Genomic DNA, 24935 nt, shown 5'->3' with positions numbered 1-24935 from the left:
TGTTGGTTGGGAAGCACACTAAAAATCAGTACACAGTACGCAGGCCCAATACTTGTTTATTTTAGTAAGACGTGCTTATCTTATCTGCCAAAAGTCTTGTAGCTCGCAGCCATTTTCAGAGAAAACAGGAACATGCTATTAATAGCATTCTGCGGTAAGTGAAGGAGATATCTTAATATGGGGACGGTTCTCTACCGTTCAGGGGTTTGAGAATAGTTTTTTACGTGCTTTTCCACACAGACACACACACACACTTTCTTACACACACTCACACATAAAGCGCAAGTGAACGTAGATGCACACTCCACTTGTTTGTGTGAGCCATCCATCTCCGCTGGGGTTGCAGCTAATTCCAACTGCAGAATGAGGAAACAGGATATGAGTCTGTTTTTTGGCTTGCCCCTGCAGCTTGGTTGTAACCAATACGTTGGGGGACAAAAACACACTAGTCTCCTCAATATCTGATCCCAGCATCAACTTGGCACTGTCTACCTATTCTCCACTGGCAGGCTTTGCGTTGCCACTTGGGTGTAGATTGAAGGAACATTACTATATGTATCCTTTCTAAACAACCGTGTTAACCAGAACTGTCCACTTTCTGCATAATAATGTAAATACTGGGGAGTCAGGTGGCTGAGCGGTGAGGGAGTCGGGCTAGTAATCCGAAGGTTGCCAGTTCGATTCCCGGTCATGCCAACTGACGTTGTGTCCTTGGGCAAGGCACTTCACCCTACTTGCCTCGGGGGAATGTCCCTGTACTGTAAGTCGCTCTGGATAAGAGCGTCTGCTAAATGACTAAATGTAAATGTAATGTAAATGTAAATACTAGACCAGGTTTTCTATACTATATGCTGCTAACTGCTAGTTATATTTCATAATCTAAATAATCAGGGAAAGAAGAAACCATTGAAGAAGTTGTTCCTATAGAGTTATGTTCTTTCTCTTTAAAGCAAGAGTGTATTTAGCTGTTGTCTCTATGTAGTATCTGCAGCAACGCCTCAACAACAAAGCTAAGGACTCCCACTGTCATCAACACATTTATTTATAAATCCATCTGTCACTTATTGCACATTGCTTATTTATATCTTATTTTCAATTGTATAGTATCGTTTAAAAAAAAAGTGGACTATTGTACATTATTTAAGATTCGTATATGTTTATCGTATGCACCTTCCTGCCACAGTAAATTCCTTGTTTGTGTGAACTTACATGGCAAATAAAGCTAATTCTGATTCTAGTACAAATAGAACTAGAATATTAAAACATTCATAACCAAATTAAACTTCCTTATTGATTTCTTGAAAGGGGCAGTGTATAGACTTGTGATTGTGTCTAAATAGACTATGGATTAACTCAATCTCAATAAGTAGTGTTTGCTTTTGTGAATTATGTGTGTTTTGAGCAAAGACAAATACTAGAACGGTAATATCTCACTTTTGCTCACTTGATAAGAGTTTGGTGCTAGAGTAGAGACAAATATTTTAGTTAAATAGTGCTGTACTGTACTGTTGTTTATTCCACACACAAATGCTTTCAAGTGCCCTCCTGTAAAAAAAAATATATATATCCAGTACCAGTCAAAAGTTTGGACACATTTTCCCATTATGTGTCCGAACTTTTGACTGGTACTGTATATGTCTGACAGAATTATCAGATAAATTACCAATTAGGGTTCTTCTCCGGCTGTAATTTTTTTACTCTTTATCTATAAATGGCTAAACCTCAATATGGCTAAATATGGCACTTTGTCCAAGGAAAATTCCAGTCACTGGTCTTTTCAGGAAAAGCACATTAGCCATACAAAGTTTAAGCCTTCTAAAGTTGGAATGTACATTATTAGCATTATTTATGCATTAGCTAGCCAGCTTGTGTGAAAATTCGGCAAACGGTACATTTGAAACGCGATGGCATATGCCTTTGTACCTGTCAAAATATACCATTTGGCTTTCCATTGCATCTCAGTGGGTTGAAACGCTGAAGAACATTATGCATGGCGTTTTGGTTCCTCTCAACTCCTACAGTATAATTGTCCAAGAACTGTATAATACTTATTGAGTGTAAGTATGGAAGGGTGTGAAATTTCACTGAAAAAGAAATTGTTTTCACGGTCAAGTTATTCCCTTATCATGCTTCAGTATCCACCTAAGTTCTTTCCCCTCTCTCTTTCAAACCAGTTCTCCTCCCTACATCATCTCTCCACGCTCTCCCATCTTCAAACCAGTTCTCCCTACATCATCTCTCCACGCTCTCCCATCTTCCATTGCCCCTCTCTATCTGTGATTGATTCTCCAGGTCTGGAGAACCCAGACAGGGGAAGGCCATCAAAGCTGAGGTTTTAACGGTCCCAGACCAGCCGTAATGTAGATCTTTTTAATACCCTAATGCATAGAGGGGCTGGCAGAGAGGAGGAGGAGGAAGGGGGAGGTGTATGAGCTGACAACTAAGGTCAGCTGTCAAGCCTGTCTCTGGTAGTGTATCCCTCTTTGGTGTTAGTGGTTTTACTCAATAGAAAGGACAGAAAAATTCAAGAGAGGAGTGAAAACATGAGGAGGTGGGGAAAATAGGGTGAAGGCAGACAGATGATGGGTGACTGGGTCGAGGTTTTCACATACAGAGAGAATTTCATTTAGGGAAAGCAGGTGAAACCAAGTAACAGAAGTGGGTTTGATGTCTGGGTTTAGTAAATGTTCCAATCATCGCTCAGTATTACACTGAACACCCTTTACTGGCAGGATGATGTCAGTCAGGGATGTAAGATTTCCTACTACATCCCCTAGTGTAGAATTGCCTACCCTACTGTGTCTACCCTAGTGTTTTCCAATGTCCCTTCCATTTAGAAATATGCTTGGGGGTCAAAGGACATGGAGCTGACAGAGATTGACCCCGGCATGATTGTGTGCGATCCCCCCCCCCCCCCCCCCCTGAAACAAGCAGCTGCGTCCCTTATATCTCTGCAGTCACCCAGCCTTGACATTGGCCATGGTCCTCTCTGTTTCCCCAACCCCCTTTTGTGGTGGGACCCTCATTCCTCTAGGGACCTGCTGTTTAGGGGTGGGTTGGGGTGGTGGTTGTGTGTGACTGACAGCAGTGTATATTATATTCAGTGTGTCTGCATTTCTCTTGAATGAATGGTGTCTGAGGTCTGGATGCCTTCTCAAATTTTGATTCCACCTCCGTCTATCTTAAAGTCTATTTGTCTGAATGCTGCATTGTCTGACCTGTTGTTGCTCGGCTAGACCTTGCAACACAGTTTACTTCTGTATTGGGCGGTGGCATTTCTCTGTCTGGTTATCATGGCAGGCTCAACTCAACACTTGAGAGGTGATCTACCCATGCTCAGAATGTGAACATGGGTAGATCAACTACTATTGCAGTTTTTCAGTTACTCCCTAGCAACTATTATAGCACCTTGAAGTCTTCAGAGTGATACATTACCATCACCATAACTTTTTCCTGCACAAATTAGCTACCAGAAAAATATAACTTTATGGTATCATGGATTGTTACCGCCTTGTTACCAGGTATGGATAATGACATGGTCTAAGTGGTTGTGCTAAAAGTTTTTACCATATTTTTCGGAAAATAAGCCGCATTTTCTGTAAACCGCACCCCACCAGAATGGGAGCTTTGTGTTTGTAAATTTGAGTATAAACCGCACTGGACTATATGCCGCACTTTATACGGGAACAATGATACCAAGCAATGCACGAGTATAGCAGCGTTTTCTATTGCCCAGGAATGAAGTAATATTTACCTTTAGACGCGTGAATTCTAAATATTTTCGACGGTCCCCAAAGCGTAAATTATTTTTCCGAAACGGTAGCTAGCTAGCTTTAGTTAGCTTCTGGGCTAAGTTAGATAGCATAATACTCGTAGCAATGCTGCTACCATGCTAGTGTTACTTGTTAGCCTTCTCATTAGTACATTTTTAAGCCATACTAAAGCGTAGTTTTTGTCCATCGGAAAATATTCAGTTGGAATGTTCGAAATCGCATACATGCAACGTTACGCTGTGAGACCCGCATTCGAACAATCACATGTGATCGTTAAGGAGTAGAGTCGCACATATGCAAAAAGTGCCAATAGTTTGTAATGTGCAGCTGATCATACGCAGAACCTTTATTTCTTAAACCTACTTTTGATTGTTGGCTAAGGACTTTATAGAGTCGTGGCCTCCATCTTTCACTATGTTTCAGAGGTCAGAGTTCGAACAGCATTTTAGAGGTCAGAAAGAGTATTCTTAAATTTTGATGTTTTCAAGCCCATATGTAAAATGTGTGGAATTCTAGATGCCTCCAGATCTCTGCTCAGAATCTTGGAATGCTCAAACAAAACTCCTTGAACCCGCTGCTCTGCATTTAGATTCTTATTTCTCTGAGGGCTGGGTGGGGCTAGGAAGAGGGCAATAAGGCTTCGATGCAGACGAGACTGTCGCACAGACGCCAGACACAACAACTCAGCGCGACCAGCCCCCTGGTCTCAGTAGCTGGGTAAACCTATCGCCAGGGGAGTGTCGTCAGACACACACCCACCCACACGTACCGGCTACAATTATTGGGTTAGACTCATCACACATGCAGCACACTGCTCATTACCGTGGGCAGCTTGTCTCCCCCCAGCCTTAACCCAAGTCAGGGGTCAAGGCCTTGTTCCTGCACCCCTGTTAGTCGCAGCTGAGGCTTTGTCTTCTCTCTGTGTGCATGCTCACCCCCCCCCCCCCTCTCTTCCTTGTTCTCGTTTTACACCATAGTATTCCTTTGCAAATACACCGTATTTTGTTGCTAGCTTTTTGATGGGGCAAGTGTAGCGAAGAGGATGGCTGACTGTCCATTTTGGATCACAGTGTTATAGAATTTCACACATTTCATGCTTTTTGACTCGGATGAGCACCATTTAGGTCAAGTCAATGCGTCCTGTGATATGCAGCAATAATGCTTTTTACCATGCAATATCAAAGACCATATCACAGAGTATATTACAGTCATGTTTTGTAGACTGTAGGCACTGGCTCCTCCCCTGTCTACTATCCACCGCACAATGTGGGGGCTTTGGTGCTGACCCCCATTTATAACCCAGTCAGAGATCTGATTGTGTCCCCTTCCTAGCTCTCATAGCCCCCCCTCCGTCTACACCTTCACCCTCGACCCCCCCCCCCCCCCAATCCTGTCTAGTACACACTCCCCCATCTTTCCTTTTCCCAGCTGCCCCCCAATCAGCATAGAGATGGTTCTATTGTCTAGAGATGAGGGCCACAGTCTCTGGTCTGGCTGGTCCATTCTATTCCTTTCCTTTTTTTCGTATCCTCTCCTCTCTCCTTTTCTCAGAGCAGTGCAGGAAGAAATTGTCATACAGATAAAAGATACAGTATATAGAGAGAGGAGTGTAGAGGGAGAGGTAGAGGTAGAGGTAAAGAGCAAATGATAGACAGAGCGCCAGACATGCAGGCAGAGAGAGACAAAGACAGATGGAGAGAGAGAGAGAAAGTGAAAATAGTTGTGGAAAGTACAAAACACCTATACTAAACACACACACACACTCACAAACAGACTTTTGCTGTGAAAACTAGAGTGAGGGGCCATGTTTTTGGAAATGCGTGTTTCTGAATTTTGCATTGTGCTGATGACGGAATATACAACATGTAGGAGGAGAGGAGAGTTAACCATAGCTGCATTAAGACCCTGCGGTTGAACTCGGTCAATGTAGGTCAGTGTTACAGGTTGGGTTCAACGTTCTCGCTATATCAACTGTCTGATAGATGACCAGTCTTTCAAAATTCTCTTTCTCCCTGTTAACGCATAAATAGCATAGTTTAAACATATAAACACTGACCTCCGAAAGGTATGTGGAACATCTTTAACCCCGGTAGAGCAATCTCTACAATTAGTCATATAACGATCTGTAAGAACCAATGCTAAATGTGTTATATTTCGTGACAATTCTAGTTCAAACCATTTCTTCACGAATAAAGACATCTTACATTGGTTTTATATTCAGTTTAGGGTTGAACGCTTCTGTTTGTGTGCCAATAAGGGGGGCAGCGTCACTGCATTCCATATGTTTAAAATCTGTTAATGATGCATCCCTTGCAGCATGAGTCAGTGATGAGTTGATCAGACTGACGCCCCACAAAAATAGATGCAACTAGATAGGATGGGTAAAATAACTTTTAAGACTTGTAGAGGAATATAATATAATAAATATTTTTGAAATGTCATCCGGTAGGTCCATGTAGGGGAAATAACAAATCATGCACAAATTGTATGTGTGCATTGTGTCACTTTGTGTCACACTAACCCAAATACTTGATATTGGCTAATCCTGAAGATGACACTACCACATACTGCCTTATCAGGTTTTTTTTGTTTAAATTGCAAATGATGGTCAAACTTATTAGCTAAGGCTAATTTAATACTTTACTAATCTTCCTCTCGTACATCCGGTTCTGTCACCAGTCAACACAACAACTCAGAAATATTTATATTTTAAAGTGATAAATGTGTTTTTATGTTATATAATGGCCAAACCATGACATCACATAGTCCTGACGCAAATAGAAGTTCTTACTTTGAAGTTTTATAACTACTGGTTGATTTGCTTCAATAATTTCACGCAGTGTTCAACTGCTGTCTAGATTATACCAACACATCTGATATTCATCCGGAACCTTTCTTTGTTAGTATATAATACATTTCTCTGAAATGGATATCTGCTGCTCGGTTTTGCAATCTGCTATGCCCAAACTCCAGCTCACAGCAAATAAGTGATGGCAAGTGAAGGTAAGGAGGAAGGGGAGATAGGACATCATCATGGCAAATTATTGGCTGGAGGAAAAGAAGGGCGACAAACAGTTGAAGGGAAAGGAAGGGGGATCATATTTGTGGCCAGGTAATAAAAGTGCTTGTATGTGCATGTGTACAGTATACGTGTGAATGTTTGTGTGTACGTGCAGGATTTGGCCTCAGCAGGTGGTGTCTAGTCTCAGTCTCAGCCTGGGAAACCTGACAGGCTGGCTGGCTGGATGATCCTCCTCAGCCCCTCCAACCATCCGGGCTCAGCGGTGGGCCTAGCCTTTAGCTGCCACAGCCAGCCAGCAGGAGCAGGCTAAATAATTTAAGAGAAGTGGGGTGTTATGGCACAGCGAACAGCGACGTCTAGACGTTTGTCTGGCGCCCCCGTATTGTGCCCAGCGACTCTGTAATACCTCCCCCTCTCTCCTTATCTGAGATTACAGAAGGGCGTCAGTAGCAAAGGGGGGAGAAGGGGGTTTAGTGAGTTTGGGACAGCACTGATGCCGAACATCGATTCACGCCGTGGCTCTGCCAACCCTGGTTGCGTTTCCAGTCTTTGGCTCCATGTGTCATCAGAAACTATGATCCTAGCTCTACCTGGATTGGCGAGTAGCCAATCACATCACACTTTGCTGCTGACCCAACCCTTTCCAGTATGATCCCAACAGTTATCATGACTGTGAGATCAGGCTAGGACAATGTTGCTCTGTTTGGTTGGGTTCATTTCAAGCTCTCCACCACAGGCTCCCCATCTCCTTCATATTTTCTGTCGGAAATATGGAAGTTATGCTTTGATAGATTTTTTTGTTACCTCTCGTCTCTTTTCTAAATGTGGGCGGTACATATAAGCACAAGCACACACACACACTGTGACTCATGCCATGTTGCTGGGGAGGGGGGAACTGTTCTAGAAAACAGGCAGATTAGTGTTTGCCAGTCGGTAGGTGGTCCTCTCCCTTGTCTGGCACAAGCCATGGTTGAGAAGAGCTCTGGCGTCTCAGTTGTCTACTGTGCCGTACCCACGTGGGCGGCCCGATTGTGCCCGCTCTCCTTTGTTCTGCCAGCCTGGTGAGGCGGCACTGATAACGCCGGGGGTTGGTGAGCTCCTCTCTCAGTACCCACAATGCCTTTGTCTTCCAATCAGAACGCCACCGTAGGAAGTCACTGTCGCTGTGCCACGTCGGTTAACCGGATTACGGCCTGTAATTTGCCGCTCGCCGCTCGGCCCAGACTGTTTTGGTGTGAGGTGGATGCGGTTATTGTTATGTAAACCCACAGAGATGTGGGTGGCATTATGAGTTTGTGGGCCATGTCTGTGAAGATTTGTGGTATGTCTGTGTCTGAGGGGGGTGAGCTATTTGTCTGTTTCTGTATAAGTGTTAATTTTCAAAAACATCTGCCTAGCTACAATATTATTTACTGAGGAGAAAGAGGTATCACACAGTTATGACCCTCTCACATCCTTTTAGACTTTTCAAATGTGATCCCAGATCGGCAGCTCCCATTGGTCTCTCACCACGACCACGATGCTTTGCGCTCATCAACCTGGAATCTGCTTTTGCCGAGAGAGCCGCCACTGTGTCATTGGGTTGTGTAGCCTTAAGGCAGGCTCTACAGACTGATGCTGGGGTTCAGTGTGTGTGCGTGTGTGTGTGTTGTTGTGTGGCCTAAAGGGGAGAGGAGGAAAGGCTAGGATGTTCTTTTTGGGACAGTGGAAGTAGGTTAGCCTCAAAAAGCAGCCAGTTCAGACATGATGAGTACCTCTGTATTAATGGGTGCTCAACAACTCCCTAAACACTCACTGTCTGAAAAATGTTATGTATGCTTCATCATAGGATAATCCCTGTAACGTTTTACGTGACATTGTTTTGCTCCACATATACCTTATTCAACACAGACTGCCACGGTTTGCCCTAGATATTTAGACATATTATTTAAATATTTAACTAGATATTTAAAAATGTGTTTTTGTTTGTGCATAGTACAGTGTGTATTCATAGAAATCTATACTGTATCTAAGGAGGATTTGGGCTCTTTCTCTCTCCCACTCATGCGCGCACACACACACACAAACAGATGGCTGCTGATTGGTCGTGTCTCCATTGCTGTACTTCCTGTCTCTCTCTTCAGATCGTGAGAGCACAGCTGTTTTTCTCTGTTATAAAACCATGCCACGCTGCAAAGCACGACAGGAAACAGGAAATGGCTTCATGAAATATGGATTTGGAGCTGAGCAAAGCCCAGCCTCACTTTTCTGTGCTCACATAAAAAAAAGTTGGGGAGGCTTATGTAATTCCTCCCTCATTCTCTAAAGCACCTCAGTCCCACACACACTACAGTAAACCAAGTCCTAACTGTAACATGGAGGTGTATATTAAAGATGTAGATGGTGTATTTTAGGATTAACATCCTTGGGTCCATTTGCCATGGAAAAGATGGTGAGTTCTCATATTGTGGTTCTCATCAATAATCTAAACCGGCAACGCTTTCCCTAAAGGCACGTCTCAAATCAGTCCCTTTCTAATCCAAGTTCTAAACTTTCGGAGAGGGATTCCTTAACAATTTTGCAGATAATGTAATAGGTGCTTAGTAATTTACAGGTTTTAAAACTGTTCTTGTCAGTTTGAATGAGGGAGCATATGTAACTAAGAGGATTGGCTTGTCTAATCGCTGACTGTCAACTTGTGGGGCTCACGGCATTAACTGCCTCTAGGTGCTGGACTTGTTAGTTCATTAGCAAAGTCCACTTAGCCAGACAACCACGATAGTTTTGTCATCCCCACATTCCTTACAAACAGGTGGAAGTGTTTTTACAATAAGTTACAGTTACCGTTAACGACAAGGCCTTAGAGAACACGTCATAGGGTTGAGCAAAGACTGTACATACTTGCATATTGTACTAGCTTCTTTTGAGGTTTTGTGCATGTAAGAATGTAAGTTTCAAGTCTTCTTTCACAATGTAGCCTGGTTTTATTGTTCACGGGGAAACGTTACGTCGCTACCTCGCATAGTCTCCTCCTCCTCCACCTTTGATCTGCTGCCAGTGGATCTTCTGTTCTCCACTTCAAGTAGGGTGGAGCCTGGAATGCTATATTATTTCTGTCCTCCACCCCTTAGAAACCATGAACGGTTACAGCACATTATGAGTATGGAGCGTGTGTGTGTGTGCGTGAGTGTGTGTGTGCGCACTGTGGCTGCAGAGGGTTGGGGCCACCTGAGGTTTTCAGCTTGCCCCTGGCTTGGATTAGATCGTCATTGTGGCTTTGGGTGAGGTGTGTGCGAGTGTGTCAGTGTGCTCCAGACAGAGTCTGTTACAACATGTTCTCCCTCCCTCCCCCTCTCCCCCTGTCTGCTGGGTCTGCTCCAGTCTTTAATCCGGTTAGAGGAGGCAGATTGTTTGATTGGGAGGGTATGTAGTACCTTGTCGTGCAGCGAGATTGGTTACCTCCTTGTATGTGTCTGGTCTTGTCAAGTGTACGTGTGTGTTACAGGAAATGTTACAGGTTTTATTGGTGTGTATTTGTACGTCTGCCAGTCGGTGTAATATTGTGCATGTCTTTGTACAGTGTTGTGTGTCTGTATGTATATGTGTGTGTGTGTGTGTGTGTGTGTGTTTATGTGCTTAGCCTGGAACAGATGGGGTCCTTCCCTCCCCCTGTTCTCACCAGACGAAGCCTGGCAGTGTGCCATGGCTCACCATGCTGACTTAACCTCTTCTCAATACCACTGTGAGGTGGCACTCATCCACTGAGCACAGTTCTGGCACGATCAGTGCCACAGTGATGGCTCTGTCTGCTTATCAGGGCCAGGTGTCAGGTGAAAATGCTACTGGTTAGCCTTAACCCAGATCTTCCTGATAGCTCATCTGTCTTGACCTAAATTCCGAGGAACATTCAAGTCGTGCGTAATTGCAAACGGGGGTTCAGTGTTAAGCAGTGATCCTTTGACGTGAGGTTGATTGACCCTAGTGTCCAAAGGAGTCGCTCTCGGGGCTGTGATAAATGTCACACATGTAACAAACATTTAACACCTATTTCTACACCTGCTGTAGTCTGCCATGTTGGTTCAGTTCAAGTAAACTAGTTTAAAACAAAGTATTCAAGTTCAGTGGGTGAAGTCTTGAGTCGTGTCAAGGTTTCCCTCTTCGACAGACTATTTTCTTTGTTAGGTCCAACTGTTGCTCTCCTGATTAGCGAACGTATTTGATGGATTTATTTTTTATGGAAGCTAACAGTGGTGAACACGGGGTGTGTCACAAGCACATTCAGTGCAATAAAGCTTTAGGTCAGTGGACTAATGCAGTGTTAACACCGAGCGGTACTGTCTGGGTCAGCACTGCAGTGTATATGAGACCAGTCTGTGTCCAGACATGTCAGAAATGCTTTGTCCTGTCCATGGCCCCTCCATGACATACAAAGGACCTTTCTATTTGTGTGAGTGTGTGAGAGAATGTGTCTCCGCCAGTCTATGCATAAAACCCAGAAAGTCATAAGCATACCATGACCCTGGCACGGCCCAAGTGCCAAGTGTCTCCGGGGGCCAATAAAAAGCCAGCTTTGACACTGCCCATCTGGTGCCACTGCCCCTAATGTGGCACAGTGCCCTGTCTGCTTTTCTGGCATGCTGGCAGTGGGCGTCACTGACAGACAAACAAAAAAAACCTTTATCCAGACAAGAAAAGTGAAATAGCTGATGAGCAACTATTCTAATGTGTATGGTGAACTTCAGGCTACCCTGCCATTTTGTCCGCTGGAATATGAGTATATATCTAGCCTGACCACTGAAGGAAATGAGATCCTCACCAAAACATGTTGGCTCCTCTGAGTAGACAAGGCCCCATTACGTAATTGCTACTGCATCCCTAGCTGGGCTATCTTTGACTGAATGATGGCTGACTCAGATTAAAGCCCCTCTCTGCTGCACCCTGGAGGTGAAGACAGTGTCATGGCCTGAACTGACGAAGCAAACCGATTTTCACTTTGTAGATCAAAATGAATATTTACCCCTTCAAAAATGGAAGATGAAAGAAAGAAAAAAAAGTTTGAATTAACGTTTTGCGTTGATGAAAATGCTGAACGTTTTTATCTCAATCTCTCATTCTCTTCCTTTTTCTCTTTTACAGCTGAACTGGAGTTTGTTCAGATAATAATCATAATTGTGGTGATGACGGTGATGGTAGTCGTGATCATCTGCTTGCTGAATCACTACAGACTGTCTGCCCTGGCCTTCCTTACCAGACACAGCCAGGCACGCAGACGAGACCAGGCCACACAATTGGTGAGTCACACAAAATAGCTACTTTTGTTATATGACATACTATTCTTGTTTTATGGGTGTGACAGAACCTTTTAACCCCTTCCACCTTTCACCCTGTCTTAAAAAGCAGAGAGAGGGAGACATGGAGAGGGAGAGGAGAAAAGACTGACTCTAGCTTGCTTAAAAACTCATCTTTATTAATAAGCCCAGAGCCCAGTCATGCTACAGCAGGCACAGAGGAGTGGGGGAGGGAGAGTGACAGAGAAACAGAAAGAGGAGGGGGGTGGAGGGGCGGCTGAGGCGAGAGAAAATTGACACCGGAAAAGCAGAGGATCTTTGTGTGTATTTAGGCATGGTTAGTTATGTCATACTTAGAAAAATCTGCATGCATGAAACTATTGGGAATTATAGTATTTTTTCATCATTGGCCAGGAGTCCAAGAGTTTGACGTGCTATTATCTGCTATAAAAGCTAGTTGCTCCTATGCCCAGGCTTGTGCTTATGTCTGTCAGCCAATACGACGGAGGGAAGAGAAGGCTGCAGTGTAGTTGGAGACAGTGGGGGTAGAGCTTCCCCCAGCTGGGTGCTTTATGTCTGTCCTAGTCTGGCCTTGAGACACACACAAACACTCAGCTACACACAGATACTGCAGCAGTGTACTACACACACACACACACACGGCAGGGGCTCTCCTGTTAGTCAGCACTTTTAGCCAGACGTGGCCAAATGGAATTTTAACACTGTTTCTCTCCCACCGCCTCCTCTGTATTTTCCTCTATTCTTTCACTCCATCAGGACGGGTGTGTGTGGCCAACAGACAGCTTGGTGACACAGCAAGGAACAACGGAGGTGAGTGGGACATTGAACTACAGGATTATGCATTCGGACTTAGAAAGTAGAATCCTTACAATCACCTTGTGCTGTGTGACCTTGACAGGCATGGCAATTCATCCATTTTCCACGTCGATCGCTCCAGTACAGAACTGAGAACAGATCAAGTTGTGAAAGTGTCCTCTGGAATGCACGCGACGCGCTGACTCGCACGTGGAGTATATTAACCGGACATGTCTGTCTCTCTGTTGTGTATGTAGGTCATGTATGGGCCACGGAGTCATCAGGAGAGGTTCAACCCGCCCTCCTTTATGCAGCGGGACCGTTTCTGCCGCTTCCAGCCCACTTATCCCTACCTGCAGCAGGACATCGACCTGCCCCCCACCATCTGCCTGTCGGATGGCGAGGAGCTGCCCCCCTATAAGGGACCCTGCACTCTGCAGCTGAGAGACCCAGAGCAGCAGCTGGAGCTGAGCCGCGCCTCAGTCAGAGCCCCGCCCAACCGGACCATCTTCGACAGCGACCTGATAGATGTTTATGTACACGGCGGTGGGCCCAGGCCCCCCAGCTGTAACTCGGGCGTCAGCGCCGCCAATTCCAGAATGGAGGGGCCCCCGCCCACTTACAGTGAGGTGATGGGACAGTACCCAGGATCCTCTGCGTTTCAGAGCCAGTACAGCAATAATGGGCAGCAGCTGGGTGGAAACGGTGGGAGCACTACCCCCAGGACGGTGCACCAGAGCCGCATTGAAAGCACAACTTTGGGCTTCAGCAAGAGTAAAGACAGTCGGCAGGACAAACCAGTGTGAGAGGGAGGAGGGGTTGTTGGACCTTACCAACCTAAAGGGGGGAGAGGCCTGCTTCTCTGCGCTCTCCATTGTGCACAATTTGAACAAACTCAAATCTCGAGGAGCCGAGCTTACAACTGATCTTTTGTATTTGTATTTTTGCTATAGCTGTGAGCTTTGCTTGGACACTATGGCTTGATGACTTGTTTTATATGCTTTCTTTTTGTGTAAAATATGATTGTTGACATACAGTTTTGTTTACCACAGTCATAGGATAAAAGTTATGGCTTTTTTCACTCGTTCTTTTTGTTCTTTTCTGGATTTGAGATTGATTCTGTAGTCAGTCCAATCCAAATAATAGTAGTGCCATGATTCATGAAACCATTAATCCAGGGGATAAATAACAAGTTATTTAAAATCTGTTGCACTAACTTATCTCTGCAAAACAAACAATGCTTCTCGTAGTTTGTTTTGTCTGAAAAACTCCTAAGTTATCACTTAGTGTGACTGGGTATATTTGTTTGTTTTTGTCAAAATCAGTAGAGACCAAACTCTGATCCATATTTAAATATTCAGTCAAATAGGTTAATTGGATTTAAAGGTATAGCACCCCGAAATAAGATTAGGATCTGATATTCTGATTTTGGTCAACTGCCCCACTAATATACATACATTATATCTTCTTAAGCCCCTCATTGTCTCCGAGAGTGATAATCGAAATGGCGCCTTTAACTCATTGTATTACCATCCCCATAGTCCTATTGAGTAGCACTTTAAACTTCTGTCAGTTCACTGTTATTATTGGGATCCAAGTGAAGGAGCAGTGATGGGAAGGGAAGTTCCACAGAGCCCTTTAGTTGAATGCACTTCCATAAACTTTCAATTAAAGAGCCGATATCTTGTAGTGACTTCAATGAAAATTGAAAGGACTTCCTCCTTCTGTCGAGAACCGCCTCATCCTTGACCCTTAATTTGTGACAATAGAATCATCAACTTACTATTGTATATACTATTGTACTGACCCTGAACTGTACAGCGATGTAATGTCTTTTTATGTTGCTCCAGCACATTTACAGTGTGCGGCAGATAAAAAAGACTAGGCCAGCCCTACAGCTTGGCTAAAAGTGTGATGAAGTTATCTGGTCTTCATGATCATGGTCGTTTTGCTTGTGAGACTCGCTCATATGTTGAGGAAAATTACCTGATTGAGGGATTGAGTGTTAATTTAAATGACAGACATTCATATTCAAAACAAATTAAATTAGCCTAGACATTTCACTACAACATAAAATTCAAAGTTGAATCCTGATAGTAAGTTTTTTATTATTTGTTTTGAATGCTTTTGAGACCTGGTGATTGTTTTGGAGCCAAACTTGTAAGAACCACTAATTTGTGGGCTCCCTATAGATAGTCCTACTTAAAAACTTTATCAAAAAGGAGAGTATTTATTCTTATTTATTTGATGTTACACAATTTGAGGGGATTTTTTGGTTGGTTTCCATGTAAGGCAAAGCCACTTATTCAGTGCTAGCTGCAAACATTTGTCAAGAATTCCCAAGGCCAGATTCTGGATGCTAAAATATCCCCTCAACCCTTCCACAGTCAATGAAAATGGTAGTCGCTCAAATTATTCCATAGGACAGAACCCTGGTCTTAAGACATCTTTCATTGGTTGTGCTCTCTCGTCACTGAGCACAAGGTTTGTGTTGCTCTGTTATTCAGTATTGCTGCTGCTATGCGCTGCTTCTTCTTCTGCTGCTGCTGTCAATGTTAATACGTCAGCTTTTCCACTGGTATTCGTTCAAAAAAAAACCTTATTTAGAAACTAGAAGTTAGATGTTTGTGTTCTTTTGTATGTTTCTTTATTGCTTGGTTGCTTTTTTGCTCTTGTAGTTAACAGGAAACCTTTCTTTTTTATGTTTTTCAAGTCAGAGGGTTTGCATGTTACAATTATGTGAGCAAATGCGGTGCCTGATGGTGATGTATGAGCAGCCATAGGACCAGGACAGCTTTCACAGCCACTTGCACTCAAAGTCCCCACCTTCGTTGTGCCTCACTTCCAATGGTGCTTTTTTCAGTGGTCTGACTCTGTTTATTTGTACGGTGCTGTATATAACTTTAATATATTATGCACATATCCTACCCAATGGGTAGAAACCACAAAAGAACATTGTTAATACTGTAATATAATGTATAGATGATATTAAAAAGGAAATTTAACACGGTGGCAACCTTTTTTTGTGAATGCCTCCAAATTGTTGCATTGTCTTTTTGTAAAAACAGGAAATGCGAATTTGCAAAAATGCTACAGTTACAGTCGTTATATTTTTCCTATAAATGCAAATCTGTTGTGTTGAATTGAATATTAATATTATGGGCAGTCTCTACACAGGATACTTAGCTGCTGCTGTTACTCCCAGAAAATAAATATACCTGTAAATGCCAGCACTGTTTAACCTGTATTAACCACGCTTGACCAATTGCATAAAATAAGCCAAGAACTGTACCATGGTTTTGAAAACAAAATGAACACTTACAGGCAAATATAGCCTATCAACAAGAGAAGCCTATTGTTACCTACCTACTGCAGACTTTGATAAGACAAAAATTCTCTAATCTTCGGTGAACCAGATTTATTTAAAATGAAACCATACAAAAGGGATTTACATTTCAAGAATTTAAGAGTGATATTTATCATTTTACATAACAATACGAACCTCTGTCAAACCCCATTGCCGTTGCTACACTAGAGGTGATTTCAAAAGCACCTATACTTTTTTATTTCTCATCACTGTGGCTGATTCCTTAGAAGATAAAAAGAAAATTGTTCAGTTTTCTTTTATTCATCCATCGGTGAGGTTGTCCATTCCATCTGCTATCTTAACTACAAAATCTAGTTGGTTTTTTGTCCTGTGTGCTCCATGTTCCAATGAGAGGCTTGAGGATCTTGAGTGTCTCCAAACAAGAGTTTTCCAAACAGTGTCATGTTCTGCCTTTTTCATGATCCATATCCACAGGACTGCTTCCAACATGGACGACAATATTAAGCTTTATTTCACCAGAATATTCAAGTGGGTGTCACTGCTGTATACTTACTTTTGCCTTTTTATTGTTATCAAAGCAAATGTGATGTCATACGTTTTCAGCCTGAGGTCTTTTACTGCAATACTTTTACAAAAGTGAAAAAATTATTCAACAATAAAACTATGTTGCTTCAAGTGCTGTTGTAGTCTTTCATGAAAAGAACACGTGCATTTATATTGACTGTGGTCAAAATACATGAGTGCCGATTAAAATTTCAGAAAATAAATTGTTTGTTGGATTTGGTTTTCATTAAAGGCATTTTAACATCTTCCAGCATAAAATCAGCATTGCGCCAAGTCAAGGTCACTGGTATGAGCCTGTAGTCATTGTCACATTTAATTTATGCCTTTGAACGCTTGTTTTTGGAAATTCTTAGCATTTCCACACTTCTAAGTAATATGATTAATTAAAATCTTTGGATGAGCAGACCATAATATTTTTTTTACATAAATCCATGTTTGATCAAAATAATTGTTTTAATTTCAACACACTGGTAATGGTGATCATTATGAACACATTTCCATTATTCACACTATTATAGCACAAGAGTTTACACTTAGGTTATAATCACAAGTTAATGAGATATCGTTTATTTTAATTTCCGACAATCATATAATTTGTCTTGGGTTGCTGTCGGTTGCTCGCCCCCATCACATTGATTCATGTAAATGTTTCATGGTCATGCATTGTTTAAGTCTTAACTCATGTAAGACAGTGCACCTTTGTGGGAGCACAATTAAAATAATTAGTCCTAAAATTCAGCTTCCACCTTCTTAACCCTCGTGCTGCCTTCGGGTCACATGACCCAAAGGTTCATAACGAACCATCGTTGTGTTTACCCAATTTTACCCAATATAAAAACAAATACAAATAATTTTATTTTAACCATTCCAATGTGGGGGGTCTGAGACAGCCCGACAGTTAAAAGAAAATGCTTCACTTTGTTTTTGTATGAGGTAAATTTGTCGCAATACGACGGTGGGTCACAATGACTGATGGGTCAGAATGACCCGAAGATAACACAAGGGTTAAGAAAACTGCTAGTTCTAAAATCAATCGTCTGGTAACGTGTAGGCAATATAAAGTTTTATCTACCGAATATTTTCAGATCCAAGATCAGCTCAAGAAAGGAGACAGTGACTGGTCTGCCACATCCTTTACTCTGGTGCACCCTACAGGCCTGTATTGGTTGACAGGTTATTACAAATAACCTGTCAACCTGAATCTGAATTCTAACCGTTTTCTGGTTGGCAACTATTTCATCATTCTCCATGATGAGCATCTGTAAGGCATAAAGAGATGCCTGTGGAATGGAATTTATTTGAGAACAGTTTATAGATAAAGGTAAACTAAATTTTGAGCTGTTTTAAGCCATAACAGCATCTCTCTACAGGGAGTGTAACCATATCTACCACAACTAATTCTAAAGTACTTCATTCAGATTTGTGGAGCAAAGTGAAGAAATGACAATCAGATTTTTATTTCAGACTTGTACTATATTAAACCCAAACTTATTCAAGTCCACCTAAAATACTCAAGACAATTAAACAAGGCTTAAAGATGGGGGGAGGGGGGGGGGGGTATTTTGTACTGAAACTCAAAAGATAAAAAGGGGAGTTGCTCAATGATATCCTGAACAACTGGCTAGGAGGGATATTCACCTTGAAGACTCAAAATGAAGAGCAGATCCATGGAATGAATGACAGATTAGAATTCATCAAAAATAAACTTGTGATGCTTTTGAATCTGTATCATATTGTAGCGAGTGTGGCTAGCATTTCCACTTGCAGAGTTGAAGGTCACGTTTGTGTCACTGGTAACGGACAATGGGGAGTCTCCTCAGAACACACCACAGAGGAGGGTTTTGTAAAGCTCAAAGCAAACAGTGTGGACAGCTCAGGGTACAGACAATTTTCAAAAGCAACTTTTACGTTTTCTTATTGTACTGGGTTCAAATGTCTCAATCCCATTTGCAGTTTGTGTATGAAAATATAAAAAACAATCAACTCACTAAATAACAATAAAAATAGTTTCGGCATCTCAGTTGTTACAGGGTGAAATCCAAAACAACTAAAACACGATAAAGTGAGATATTGATACCCACCAAATGTGTTTTTAAATGTGTCCTTTGGATGTCCATTGACTAGTTATGGTCCTTGTCTGAACCTTTATCCCGGTAAGGACAGGTTGGTCTGCTTTGATGCCGACAACAAATGTTTAGTGGGTACAAATAGTCAGTTAAGATGTTTCCAAAAGACGTTTGGGGTCAACTATGGCCAGACATAGCACAGGACCATCTAAAAATAGAAAGGAGGGAAAAACAATCTGTTAGTTATTTCACAGTGTGAAATGGATTAAAGTGGATACCATGTCCTTCTCATTCAAACAGCACATCAAATACATAGTCAGCTGCCTTATGGTCATTGTAATATGCAAAATTCTGAGCAGTGGGACAGTTATCTAAGAGTTCACAACCCCTTCTACCTGAGTGTAATGCCTTTTACCAATGCCTGCAGGTGATAATCAGCAGCAGGAGAGTCTGGAAATACTTACCAATTGATCGAGGTCAACAATTTGGACAATTATATTGGATGAATCAGTGTTAAAACAAAAGGTTGGTCTGTATTAATCTCACTATAATGCCAGAAATGTCTGTTAAAAGTTTTTGTGGCACAATTATCTCGAGAGCCAAGAACTATATGAAGTTGAAAATTAGCCGGTGTACTGTTCAAGGACAATACTCCAAGTTGAAATGCTGTAGGTGTATTGCTCAGATGAATAGTTAGCAAAATTGTATAGGCCTATAAAGTGCACAGCTTTATATGACAAACTCAATAAAGACACCCAAACTCAAAGATTGCTTCAAGCGAAAAGTACAACAGGCACCACAACCCAGGCAAATTTGCAAAAGTGAGCAGGCCTAATTCTGGAATGTTTTTACAATTCAACTCACTACGGTTTAGGTCAAAATAGACTAAAGGGATTTGATTTCCATTGCTTTAATAGGCATCATAAAATGATGATTTACTTGGTGGACAACATTTCAACCAGCAACTTTTTTTGGACATACTGTCACATAGAAGCCAATTTTCTTATCACTACTGCAGAGCCGATATGGCCAGTGCTGACATAACACTCTCACAGTTTTACACACAACTGCGTCAATTTAATATCTTATTAAATTGAGTGCATTATGAGTTTGCCCTGTCACGGACCATGACATAACTAAATAGTATAGTCCAGTCCACGTACAGAAGGCACAAGCACAACCACCTGGAGGCTCCCTGGTGGGGCACAATCATGGGCTACCTCTTCACTCCTGGGTCTCCATGCTCTCATCCTCTGCGTCTCCTCCCTCCTCCAGCGCCTCATCGTCCTCCTCCTTCCTCTCTGGGGGCTTCTCGTAGGCCTTCTCTGATGGCGTCACAATCACACCATCCCAGGTGGACATCTCAGAGGCTAGATCTGGGAAGAAAGGAAGTGATGCTATTTAAGACTAGGGCATCTACCGGGGACATTGTGCCAGCAAAACAGCAACGTCTGCCAATTTTGGTCGTAGTGCTAAGTCACATGGCAAGTGTTTCACGGTTTGTCCAGGAATACTTTCACAAACTAATGTGCTTACTGCAGTGGCCTGCCCAATGCCCAGACCTCAAATCGACTGAGCATCAGCGGGTTGAGATAATTAATCAATTCAGTGAAGAGATCCATTAGCAACTAACTTAATAACTGTGGAAAGCATTGGAGTCAACATGGGCCAGAGCACTGTGGAAGGCTTTAGAGTCCATGCCCAGACAAACTGAGCAAAATTTGCTCCAACTCAACATTAGGAAGATGTTTTTTGTTTTTTTTTAACACCTCCTTCCAAAACTGCCCTAACCTGCTTCACCTACTGGGTGGAAACAATTGCACAGGCTATTCAAAAAGCACCATGCAGAAAAAATGTTTTCATGAGGTCACATGAAAAAACTTGAATACCCAACGTGATAGCTTACTACTCACTGTATGATGCATCTTTCAATTTCATACATATGTTTTCCTACAGTGACGTGACGGTGTGTATGTAAATGAACTTACAACTTGCATCTCCCTCCAAGCCCAGGATTTTCCTGTAGCCTCCATGAGAAAGCACCCTCACCAATGTCTGAGCTGTAAAACACACCATATCCTGCAAAAACATCACACTTAAATTAGGTACACCTCTCTGAAAATAACTCAATCCAAGTATTGCTCTTTGTCAAAAATCACCAAATTACAGTCTCTCCCACAAGATTTGCGTCATTGACGGCAAGTATATGGCATGAAAACATCCTTTCCAGTGGCTTGGCGGCGTTATACCTGCTGTTCAAGGGTCATGACAGTGTGCACCCGGAAGTTTCCACTCTCACAGGGATCCGTTATACCAACGGAGCCTGGCAGGAACAGTCCAGCAGCAAGCATCTGTAGGCACCGTCTGCAAAACACGAATCGGTCCCATGGTGAGATCTCAAAAGACCATTTCCCTTTACCATAAAGAAGACACTATGGAGTCACAGTCCCGGGTTGAATCCAAAACTATTAAGGATTAAGGAGACCCACCTGTAAGCCACATTGAGTGATAGAGGTTGCCTGGATGGGTTGTTCATTACTGCTGAGTGACCCTGAGAGAAAAGAAAGGCAATCGCTTTTTACAATTCATTCTTTCCTAAACTGGTTAATCTGACATTCTGCTTACAAAAACATTTGCACAAGCAGACAATTGCCTATTGTCATACAAAGCAGAATATGTAGACCACTAAGGTTCCATTTAAAGTTTCCAGGAAGATTTGGTTTAAAGTGGCTTAGATTTAGTCAAGATAGAAATCCTTCGGTTCAACAATATATTGAATATCGACCACATTAGTTTCTCTAATCAGACATACCAGTAGGTCCAAAATCCAAGGGGTGAGGGGTTCAAATCCAGGAAAACGCACCCTGAGATCCTTCAGCAAGCGAATCAGCACTTTTACACTATGGGAACACAGTGAAATATCCAGTAGTATTTAGACAAAAGGTTACAAATATATACATTTTGTGTTCAGCTCACTAAACCACTTATTTTTTATAAATTACTTGGCAATCGCATCATAAATGTTTGACTCAACAAAAATCCATCAATGAAAAGGATAAAGTATCCAATATCTTACGTTGATTGGGAGGCATTCTCCTCAAACCAGCGGGCATGGCGGATGGCAGCCAAAGCACTCTGCAAGACCTTAATATCCACTGGGTAAAAAAAGACGACGCAAATACTTTTATCATCGTTGAGTATAAGTATCGTTGAACCATAAGTATGTAAAAATACATACTTATGGTTGCATGGGCACATTATTATTCTTTTTTTAAATCAGTTCACATTCTACTCAAAACTAATTTATAATTTTTTTTTGTATTCAAGCACTGGACCTCTATCACTCTTATTTTAAAAAAAATAGACAAATTTACAAAAAACATTAATGTCATAGTTTAATGCAGCAAAAATCCTTTATATCCTGTTGAGACACTACAATCCCATAGCCGGAATGAGAATTCTGCAGAACCTCAGTCATATTGGTTGAAATTGTTGTCAAAACATTAGAGACAAGTGAAATTCAAAACATTTGAATGCCAACTCCAAAAAAAAATGATCAGCAAAGACAAATGAAGGTTAAATATAAAGTCTAGAGAAGAAGACATGTAGGAATAGATGATACGATTGCGTTTGGTTGGCTGTGTGAGAATACATACAATGCAGTTCAGGGTCCAATTTGCGCAGATTGGGGGGAACAGTTGTGATGAGGATCTTCACTGTAGCATCAGCGGAGCTGATCTCAAAGCCTGTCTCATTGGTCAGCATGGAGAGGACTGAAATATATAAAGAAACAACAATAAAGAAACATTGTCAACTTCCAATAATAGGACTTCCAATAAATCAACCATTTACTGATTTGTTAGCTTGGTTTTTTTTGTATTACTTTGGTATTTCAAGTACTTGGTACTTGAAACTTTTCTGTCAAAAGTGTAATATATGAATCCCGTCACTGTCACCTTCAGCGGGGTCCTGTGTGCGAAGGGTTTCCACCACTTTGTTCCCTAAGGCAGCAACTGCCTCCACTGCAGGAGAGAGCAAGGAAGTGAGAGGAGATTTGATTGTAAAATGGATCGTCTATGTTGAGATGAACTCAACATGCAAAATAAAAGGACACAATCCTTTTGTTTTGCACAGAATGAAAAAGTAACTCACATGTGGGAAGGATCTTAAGAATGACCACCAGATCAGCCACATTGTGCCCCGTCGTCATGGTACCTTTCTTATACGACCCAACTTGACGCACCTCTTCTATTTGCTGGGATGAGTGTCAGATGGAAATGAGAGGGTAAGAGGGTGAGAGATTCTGTCCAGATGTAGTACTGTTTTCTAAGATAATATATATATAAACTGACCACTTCAAAGTTGCCAGGGGCGACGATGAGATTGTCAATCACGTTGTTGATCTTGGTGACCAGGGATAGGATGGAAGACTGTCAGAGAAAAAAAAAGAGTAACAGTGAAAAGAAATGACTTTCATCAAGAAAATATACACAATCATTATTTTAGATCAGAACAGAGCAAGCAATTCTATGTCATTCAAATGGGTTTGTTACCTGTTCTGCTGGTGTGGGGCTAAGGTCCTGGTTTCTCTTCAGTAGACATTCGCTGAAGGCAGTCTCATCAACTGCAGGCTTCACTCTGGGGAAAGCCATCTCACACTGAAAACAACAAGACAACCATTATGACACTACACATACAGTACATGGCTACTAGGAGTTCAGACCACAAAGAGGTGTCAATATATCATGGTCTCAATGCGAGAGCAGACAGACACCCACACAGCAGTGACCTCCTGACAACCCAAATGAGACACAGCATGATGGAATCCTGATTTATGATAACAGAACAGACGCAAAAAGGGTAGACAATGAAATGAACGTAAACTTACCACATAGAAGTCAAAGGGGATGTGCGGGACAAAGGGTCGATACCTAAAACCAAGAGTAAGTCAACATGACATGAACTCATAAAATAACAATTTCATATACACCATCTTAAAAATGTCCAACACATCCACATTGTTAGGTTTGAATGTTTTATACTGTATTGCTTAGTCAGGTCATTGGGGTGGGGGTGGGGCTGCTTACCCTTGCACGAGTCCCCCGCGAGAGCCAAATCGGCCACCACGGCCCCTGCCCCGGTCGCCTCTGAAAATATAAATTTCACAATATTCACACCAGAATGCATCTTGGGAAATCTTTTTTTTTTTAACCGCTACCATAATAGAGCCAACGTATTACTGTAATGTTATTTCCTGTAGTAACGTCTGTGTAAGCTGTTACACTCCATTTGCTCGGTGGCATGCCCCGGTTCTAGCTAGACGGTGGCAGACTGCAGTGTGAGTTCATTCATTCCCTTTCTTCCAAGTAATAGGATATAGCTAGCAACTGTAGTAGTACTGTAGCTAGCCGACCAGTTAGCTCGCTAGATGGTACAATAAACCGTGGAACTATTTTGTGGAAATAAACAATACATTTAAAATATTTTAAGTGGACACCGTCAAATTAGAATGGAAACTGTCTGCAACGCATGTCTAGCTAATTATACTGATGCTAGAGCGCAACCTGCAGGTAAGGTTTACTAGCCATTTTAGAGTTTAGCGAACCGGCCAGAAAATACAATAGCATAGGTTAATGCAGAATCCAGAATTACCATATACATATGCACACACAAACAATGGCAACAATTACCTCATTGCGTAAGACGTTTTGATGTTTGAAGGTAGGAAATTGAAGAAGAAATCATCAGCGTCCAACGCCGGTCCGCCTGCTAAACTGGGCCTTTAGAAAATGATTAACACTTCCTGTTTCTTCTTTAGGTTTTGTTGGCGAATAGCATCCAACGTAAAGGTGCGTACACCGCCACCTACCGTGCAGGAGTGTGGTCATACTCTACCTACATTAAATCCTCCTTCACAAAACTCCCCCAAACCCGTCCGTCCCGTCCAGAATCTCAGACACTTTCAATCAAGCAATGAAAGAAATTATATATCCATTTAAATGTACTACTAAATACTTTATAATACATTTTCCGTTCTCTCTAAAAACCGAGGGCTGCCACATGATCTAAACTGTGTTCAAACTTGTTTAACCTATTGGG

At 42.1% G+C, this 24935-nt stretch overlaps 2 protein-coding genes across 5 annotated transcripts in view; one reads left to right on the top strand and one right to left on the bottom strand.

Moving 5' to 3' along the window:
* Positions 1-16881, top strand: part of ldlrad4a (low density lipoprotein receptor class A domain containing 4a) — a 45377-nt gene extending 28496 nt beyond the window's left edge. For both annotated transcript variants that reach the window (XM_062486766.1, XM_062486767.1), the window contains 3 exons: positions 11911-12065; positions 12840-12893; positions 13136-16881. In XM_062486766.1, coding sequence (XP_062342750.1) covers positions 11911-12065; positions 12840-12893; positions 13136-13684 — 758 coding nt within the window. In that variant the 3' untranslated portion in view covers positions 13685-16881. The remainder of the gene's footprint in view (positions 1-11910; positions 12066-12839; positions 12894-13135) is intronic.
* A 1322-nt stretch (positions 16882-18203) lies between these two features.
* ilf2 (interleukin enhancer binding factor 2) lies at positions 18204-24666 on the bottom strand. 3 transcript variants are annotated; one of them, XM_062486765.1, is made up of 15 exons: positions 24527-24666; positions 23924-23983; positions 23725-23767; positions 23390-23494; positions 23189-23266; positions 22989-23091; positions 22793-22858; positions 22493-22609; positions 21913-21991; positions 21649-21736; positions 21326-21387; positions 21086-21200; positions 20825-20915; positions 20018-20212; positions 18204-19044 (listed from the first exon to the last, which is right to left on the bottom strand). In XM_062486765.1, the coding sequence occupies exons 1-14, from the start codon at positions 24529-24531 to the stop codon at positions 20061-20063; spliced, it is 1164 nt and encodes a 387-aa protein (XP_062342749.1). In that variant the 5' UTR covers positions 24532-24666; the 3' UTR covers positions 18204-19044; positions 20018-20060. The 3 variants fall into 3 exon arrangements, with proteins under 3 accessions (XP_062342749.1, XP_062342747.1, XP_062342748.1); XM_062486763.1 differs by having other exon boundaries at positions 20021-20212; XM_062486764.1 differs by having other exon boundaries at positions 20057-20212.
* Between the last annotated feature and the right edge of the window lie 269 nt (positions 24667-24935).

This window comes from Osmerus eperlanus, chromosome 20, assembly GCF_963692335.1.
Source record: "Osmerus eperlanus chromosome 20, fOsmEpe2.1, whole genome shotgun sequence".
Lineage (NCBI taxonomy): Eukaryota > Metazoa > Chordata > Actinopteri > Osmeriformes > Osmeridae > Osmerus > Osmerus eperlanus.
Note: the sequence above shows the minus strand (reverse complement) of the source record. Positions and strands in the feature narration are given on the sequence as shown.

Coding starts and splice junctions, on each gene's coding strand:
- ilf2 (XM_062486765.1), bottom strand. Junction 22,610..22,792: donor CACACAGGACCCCGCTGAAG/GTGACAGTGACG, acceptor TATATATTTCAG/TCCTCTCCATGCTGACCAAT. Junction 21,388..21,648: donor CTTGGATTTTGGACCTACTG/GTATGTCTGATT, acceptor CTTTTCTCTCAG/GGTCACTCAGCAGTAATGAA.